We start from the raw sequence: 8,362 nt of genomic DNA on the forward strand, positions 1-8,362 counted from the left end.
AATATGTTGAAATTTAGCTGAATTTGCTAAAATGTTCAATATCTGTAGATTAGCAATGGTTAAAAGAATAACGTTTGAAATTGGCTGGAACGAATCTGCATCGACTGCGTGATAAATCTATGCCTACTGAGTCGGGACGGGGACCATTCTGCGTTTTCATCCAATCATGATTCGCATCGCGATCGTACAAAAGTGGAACTGGATGATGATTGCGTATAGTCATCCTCTTCTGAGCGCAATGAGAGATGGAGATGAGTCAGTAAAAGTTCTGTGATTTCCTACAATACAAAACGCTTTGCAACAGTCAACCAGAACAACATGTATGTACAACACATTGAACGAGGCGCTTTTCGGAGACTGGTTGTTTGTTTGATTAGGCGCGGGATTCCCTTGCGAGAGAAGTCAAGTGTGTATGCGCGCGATCATCATCGTCGATGACTTCGCGATCGGCAGGTAACTCGAATCGATGCTCTGTTCTGATCCTACAGGTCGGCAGTCTAGTCGGGTTCGCGAAGCTAAACGGAGCTGATATACTCAGGTGTCGATCAGAGTCTGCAAAGTTACGTGTATGAGTGTTGATCTGTGCGGGGAGTAGCGTTTTCAGATAGATCTATAACATAGCATTGTGGGAGCCCAATGGTTGTTCCTCTCCTAGCCGCTGACTATTTACACTAGTAAGAACAATGAGATTACTGGAGAGTGGCTGCCTTCTGCTGTTGATCGTGACGATAGCGGTGGATGGCCGTAAGTAATACGATTCGGTTTCGGTACTTTCTACCGCACTGGAAGATCGAAGGTTATCAAAATTGTACGTGATATCACTTCGCTTCGTTTCCGCTGTGTATTAGAAGAACCGGTTCTCCCGAATGCGTCAATTATGTAAGCAGGTCTTTGCTTTTTGTATGAATTGTAGAGCAAACTTGTACCGGACCGGACGGAAGAGCCGGGAACTGTATACTGCTGCGATCGTGTGATAGCTTGTTCACGTTGATAAAAAAGAAGCCTCTCCTCCCGGAGGATCGTTCCTTTCTGAGCCGGAGTCAGTGCGGCTGGTCTCAGCAGGAGAATCATCCATTGGTGTGTTGTAGTGATCCTCTGGACACTCCGATCCGTGTTGGCGAGTCCTTGCTACCTCCGGTGGGAGTATGCGGTATTCAGACCAGTGATCGTATCGTCGGAGGCGTCAACACCAAGATCGACGAGTTTCCCTGGTTGGCGTTGCTCAAGTATGCCAAACGTAAGTTAATTATCGCTGGTGCGATAGAATTCGTTTTCTAATAACGGTATCTTGTTTTATGTGTGCGATGATGAAAATGTAGCTAACAACGTATTCGGATTCCACTGTGGAGGCGCGCTCATCAACAATCGTTACGTTCTAACTGCGTCGCACTGTGTTAACGGCAAGGATATCCCAACTACTTGGACTTTGTAAGTGTTTCAAATGTTTCAAATTATGCTCTTTCGAAAGCTCCTGTCGAGTAAATATTGAAACTGCATTCGGTTGGTCAATTGAAGGACCCCTCGGTAGTTATAACTCAAACCGTTTTTGAGGACCCCTCAATTTTTAACAATCTCGGTTCACTAAAACTACCATAACTCAGATATTTATTCGAGGACCCCATTATTTTGAAAAGAGGAACTTCGTTTGCAAAAATAAACACATTGGCAGCCATATTGGATATAACACTGCGGAACACGCTTTTGTCTCAAGCATCAAAATACTGCTATTTACTTAATTAAGATTTGCTGAATCCATTTCCGTTTTCAAAAATATCATAGCACGTCTAGTTTTTGAGATATTCACTGTTGAAAATGCAAAATTTGACTATTTCAGCCAACTTGCCTGCAAGTTTGCCAGCTTCTATGGAAATTTATTCGCTTAATTTGTCACAGAATTCGAACTTCATGTGTATAGCAACTATTATCAACAAAGTTCATAATGCTTTCGATGCTCAAAAGTTATTTTTTGACGTTTTCGAAAAGTATTGTATTCTGCCATATAAAAGAAATAAAGAATTGTGTATGGAGACTGCACTGCCCATAAATGCAAAACAGTCACATTCGACATTTTTTGACCAAATGGAGTTAATACCATGGAGAGTCATCAATTGATAAATACTTTCGATCAACTTACTGAAATCTGTGAGATTGTTCTAGAAAATTCGAAAAAAATACCAAGTTGTTTTGTCACATTGGTAATTGAAACCGCATAACAGTCACATTGAGATTATAAATGAGTCTTGTAATGTGATAGCTATGAAATTTCTATCAGAATTATTTTCTGACAATTCACCTAGTATGCGATATGAGTTGTACAAAATATCAGCCTCAAATAAGCATTGAGAAATTTTAGTTTCCTCCCATACTGCCATAAAATGCACACTTAGTATTCCATTTACTCAATGCCTACTTTTCGAATGTTACAAATAGGCAGTGCAAGTATGGTGAAAAAAAAAACGATTTCATCTAAATTTAATCCTTCAATTTCAACCAAATTATATCTAAAATGAAAGTTAAAGTCCTATTTTGCATGCTTAAGGGATTAGATATCAAATAAGATTGATATATCATACCTTAAATTGTATGTAAACATCAATAAAACCAGTATTTTATGCATCTTTGGCTACCTATAGCCAAAAATTGTGACTTGCTGGAACTTTTCTGAGAACGACATCAGATACAGCAACCCCAAATCTACTAGAGACACATACTTTGACACGCAAAAATGTCATTTTTGTTACGCTGTGTAATCAGAAAACTGAAATTTCATATATTCAACCACAGATTTTATAATTTTTTGTATAACTGTGAAGTTGAGCTAATTCTGCATACAATATTAAAAATCAGATGTGTATGTTTTTTGAATAGGGGCCCATATAGTCCTAGCGGTACATGCGCACCTATTCAGCAATACTAAGCTAAGGGTCAATGAGGGTTCAAAATCCGCCGGTCAGCGATCTTTTTGCGTTGGATTTTTTTTTTTCGAATTCCCATATGTTTATCGCGTGGCAAGTACAAAGATACTCTATGTCGTATCTTTGTACTTGCCACGCGATAAACATATGCAAAATCGGTCAATTGGCAAAGAAAGCTAACTAATAACTGTGGAAGTGCTCATAAGAACACTAAGCTGAGAAGCACACTCTGTTCCAGTTGGGACGTAATGCAAGAAAGAAGATAGAGTTTGAAATCCCGGGAGATTTCCCGGGATTCCCGTTTCCCGGGAAATGATTTTATGTTTCCCGGGATTCCCGTATTTCCCGGGTAGTTCTATTAAAAATTCTATTATTTTCAAACAAAAACCATCACACAATTTACTTTCCATATCATTCTAACTAATGACCCCACTGGATCACTGGTTATATTTCGATGTTGATTTGTTGTTTTTTTTTTGTAATCAAATACTTGTTGACAAAATGGATGTATCTATGACGATATGTTTTTCCAAAAAAAGATTATATGCTATACAAAATAAAGGATTTTTCGAAGGATCATCCATGAATTGAGTACGCTCATTAAGTTTTCATGGATGTACTCGTTACAAGTTTATTGTAAGACTCTAGTTGGTTTTTATTGTAGTGCTTGAAAGAATTGTTTCAATGTTCGTACCGTAATCCGGAGGGGGTGAGGTGGATCCACTGGGCGAATTTGCTCAGGTCGGTATCAAAAAACATTTCCTTCCAAGAATGCTTAAGATTTCGTTGGCACCAAAGACATTCCATGTTTTCTAGTTTAGAGATTTTCAATGATGATTTTGAACTATTGGATTTTTATTAGGATCCATTTTTTATAAGTTTTTGAAGGTGTAAGCAATACAGTTGGAAATGTCGGTGCTAAACAATTCACTGGTGCTATGCCTACAGGTTACCTTTGAGTGTTTAAAATGTTGTGTAAGCTTAAGTATGAGCTACTGAACTTTTTGTTGAAACCATACAGAATAGCAAATATAGTAGTTTTCTCATACAACGGTTCAATCTCGAAAAATGTGTTTATTTCAAGGGAAATTGCCTACATTTAGGCGTATTAGGCAGATTTTTAAAGTTTGCAATAAACTGATCAAATACTCGAGTAGTAAGAATTCTAACATCATTTTCAGATTCATGAGACCGAAATTTAGTAGATAGGGTTTTTTTTTATACTAAAAGTATTTTTAAGAAAAGACACTGACACTCTTCAGCCATTTAGCTGCACAGACTGTAACTTAACACTAGACAACGGACAAGCATGCTCCAATGGTACAGCCGAGAAACATTCCTGACGAAAAGTTTCAATGGCTGCAGCGGGAATCGAACCCATACCTCATGACACGATGCGCTCATTGCCTGACGACACTAACCGCACGGCCACAAAGCCCACAGAGTATTTTTATGACATGTTAAATGAAAAATCGATTGCATAAACTGATAAAGATCAATGGAGTCTGATTTTGTCGAAATTTATTTGACAATATTTGAATTCCGACGGACAACACAACAAAAAGTTGTAAAATAGTGATCAATTTGCCCCCAGATTACGGTACCGTAAAACGGGGTAACTTTGATAGTTTTTTCGAAGAAAACTTGAATATTTAAGCATGCTGTTTCAAAGAATTTTAATTCATATTTTTAAAACAAGTACTGGTATCCTAATTATCGATTCCAGTTGATAGATTTCCAAAAGATTTATTCTTAATGGATATTTAATTTTTCATATAATCGAAAGTCGGTTTTCTGTTTTGGGGTAACTTTGATAATGGAGCATCACTCGAACAAAATTGAATGAATTACAGAACATTTGTAGGGCGTTGCAAATCTTTAGGCGTTTAACGCTATATGGAAATTTCTGACTTAGATTACAAAAATGGTCCCAGTTTGTAAAAATAGTATTCGCTAAGAGTTTTGAGACCGAATTTGAGTTCTACTATAACTAGGCTATCAAGTATAAGTGACGAATTCATTATGACTTCATCAAATAGTGATCGTAGAACAGATTGTTTGAGAGCATTTCAAAATTGCTAAAATCTTATAAATTTTCCATATTTGCATATAAATCCTCAAATGTACTTGATTCCAACGGAAATAGCTTTAACATGAAGTGTCATACTAATACTCTTTACTTTTGCATTCGTTTTGCTTGACAGATTAACAGGAACTTTGTTATTTCGTTTAGTATGTTGAGAGTCTCGCATTATCAAAGTTACCCGCATTATCAAAGTTACCCCGTTTTACGGTACTTATTATTTGAACTTCATACCTCCATATGGACTTCTGTTCAATGTTATAATTTTCCTTGTTTTGAAGCCTAGCGTTAAAAACAAATTCAACAAATTTGTTTGAGGAACATGAATAAATTACTCCCATAAAAGAGAAAGAACCGTATTAGTTTACTGGTATGAATAAAATATATACATAAATACAAATTATTAAAAAAAAAAACGAAAATTCCATCAAATTTGCTTCATGAACATCGACGAACATCCTGAAAAAAATGCTGAATTCCTGCAGTTATTCCATTAGAAACCTCTGATTGATTATCTGGGTAAATTGCAGAATGAATCAATAAAAGGTTACCTGGGTTAATTGGTAAAGGAATCTTTGGAAGATTATCTGAGTAAATCGTTGAAGGGATCCCTGGAGGCATTTCGGAGAATCCCTGGAAAAATCACTGTGATTATTATGCGGAAGGGATCCCTGAAGAACTCCCTGTAGATATATCACTGGATAAATATATGGAGGAATCCCTGTAGGGATTTCCCTAAAGTAATCTAAGTAGTGGTTTTCCTAATTCCTGTAGAAATTCTTAGAGATTGTTTTGATAAAATTCCTAGAGGATTATTCCATGGTTAATCTCTGGAGAAATTTCGAGAGGAATTCTTAAAGGAAATTCCGCAAAATTTTTTTGACGGCCAGAACGAATCTCTGAAGAAATTTCTGAGGTAATCCGTGGAAGTTCACCCGGAAAATTCCTTGGTGTAATTCACGTTGCGATTTTCCAGTAGGTATTAGTTAAGAAAAAAAAAATCAAAAAATTCTATGAAGGAGTTTCTGATGGAATCCCTGGAATTTTTCCTGATGGAATCTTTGAAGCGAGCCCTTAAAAGGACTACCTCGGAAAATCCCTGCCTGTATCCTTGGAGTAATCCATGGAAGAATTTCTGATGAAATGTCTGGAGTAATCCTTGAAGAGATTGTTCTAGTGCAACCCCTGGAGAAAGACTTGAGGACATCTCTGCAAGGACCCCTATAGAGTTTATCCTGAATGAAGGAGTCTCTGGAGGAAACACTGAAATAATATCAGAATAAATAGTTTGAAGAATTCGTGGAGGAATATCTGGTAGGATTCGTGGAAGAACCCTTGGGGAAATTGCTGGAGAAATCCCAATAAAAATTTTACTTTAGGAATCTATGAAGCATTCACTGGAGGCATTCCTGCAGAAACTCTTTGCAAACTTTCTAATCCCTGTAGAGATTCACCTGCAGAAATCCCTGCAAGTTACTGTATTAAGGCACATCAATTTTGTCGAAGACGCCACCTTTGTCAGGATCCTGGAATATTTGCAAAACCAAAGTTTTATGCTCACTAGCGCCGTCTGGAGGCAAAACCTCGTATTTCATGGCTCGAACATTGATAGTCCTTGACTTACTGAACAAGTTTGATGAAGGTGCCATCTTCCTGAGTGTTTAGGATCCTGAGATATCCGCAAAACAAAACCTTCATGCTCACTAGTGGCGTTGGATGGCAAAATTCTTAATCACATGTATTTAATAATGAGCTAATGAACAAATTTGCAGAAGATGGCATGTTTGTAAGTGGTCAGGATCCTGAGATGAATCGAAGCCAAACCTCAAATTTTCAAGATCACGAATCTGAAGAACCGAACACCCGTTTGAGTTGAAAACTTAATCGATTGGTCACCACCAGCTAGTGACCAATCGATTAAGTTTTCAGCTTAAACGGATGTTTGGTTCTCCAGATTCGTGCTCTTGAAATTTCGAGGTTTGGCTTCGATTCATCTTTACCTTAAGATGTCGACGCATTGATAGATAACTTTTCAAACAGGGGTTACATGAATCGTATCACTTACCAAGGTGAACCCTGATCATGTAGCTTTTAAGCCCTCCCACTAACAAAACTCCTTACCGTGACAACCATGAAGATGCAGAGGTATACTCGGTCTTTAGCAACAATGGATGTCACACTAACATTCCTTCCCTTTCCCGATGACCGTAAGAACGTGGCTGGCACCGTTATTGACATTACTAATTTCAGAGTCCTCGAAAATGTACATTGTAGATGGTATGCTACAGCGTCCATCAATTTGACCATCCGAGCGCAGTTTCCATACTTACTTAACAGGGACATTCGAATAATTATAATTTTAAACATTTTGAAAGCCTAAAAGCCTGTATCAGCGAGATTTACTCAAACCCTGAATACTCATTCTAATTCGTAGAGCCGAAGTTCGCCTGGGAGAATGGGACACATCGTCCGATCAGGACTGCGAAGGCGTTGGAGTGGACGTTGATTGCTCGCCAGACCCGATCGACGTGGTGATCGAGCGCCGTATACCCCATCCGGAATACAACCCCCAGACGCTGGAACAGTTCAACGATATCGCTTTGCTGCGACTGGAGCAACGGGTAGAGTACACCGATTTCATCAAGCCGATCTGTTTGCCACGGACGCCCGAGTTGAAGGCCCGGGAAACCGTTGGTCAGAAGTTCCAGGTTGCCGGATGGGGAAGGACGGCCACGGCACGGTACAGTAGCGTGAAGCAGAAGGTCGGCGTCGATGGGATCGGTCTGCAGAAGTGCAACTCGGTGTACCAGCAGGAGCGTGTGACCTTGATCGAGCGTCAGCTGTGCGCCGGAGGGCAAGCGGGTAAAGATTCCTGTCAGGGCGATTCCGGTGGTCCGCTAATGGGCGTGGCGCAGAACGCAAATGTCCAGTTTTGGTATCTGGTGGGATTGGTGTCTTTCGGACCGACGCCATGCGGACAGGAAGGATGGCCCGGCGTGTATACCAATGTGGCAAAGTATGTGGACTGGATCGAGGCAACGTTGGAGCAGTGAGACGCATTTTGTGAGATTTTTTTTAATTATAACGAACAATAAATGATGTGACTATTCGTGTAATTTGTTTCGGAGTGTCCCCGATGTGTGTTATTTATTCCATTTGTTTTCTGTCATAGTTCTATGATATTCAGTAAAAAATGGCCAATGATCTGTTAAACGTAACGTTCAAAATCTTCGAAGGATCTCTAATCCCATTTAAGTTACTAAGAATTTCGAAGATTTCAATGAATGTTAACAAAACTAGGAGTTATAGTGTATGTAGCTTTAAAAATCGAAACAGAACGGAATAACTAGTGTAATCCTTGATA

The 8,362-nt window shown here is 38.9% G+C and overlaps 1 protein-coding gene across 1 annotated transcript; it reads left to right on the forward strand.

Moving 5' to 3' along the window:
• The first annotated feature begins 471 nt into the window (after positions 1-471).
• Positions 472-8,125, forward strand: LOC5565959 (serine protease easter). The gene is made up of 4 exons (XM_001650251.3): positions 472-744; positions 914-1,237; positions 1,320-1,428; positions 7,433-8,125. The coding sequence occupies exons 1-4, from the start codon at positions 684-686 to the stop codon at positions 8,049-8,051; spliced, it is 1,113 nt and encodes a 370-aa protein (XP_001650301.1). The 5' UTR covers positions 472-683; the 3' UTR covers positions 8,052-8,125.
• Positions 8,126-8,362: the final 237 nt, after the last annotated feature.

Source organism: Aedes aegypti, chromosome 1 (assembly GCF_002204515.2).
Source record: "Aedes aegypti strain LVP_AGWG chromosome 1, AaegL5.0 Primary Assembly, whole genome shotgun sequence".
NCBI lineage: Eukaryota > Metazoa > Arthropoda > Insecta > Diptera > Culicidae > Aedes > Aedes aegypti.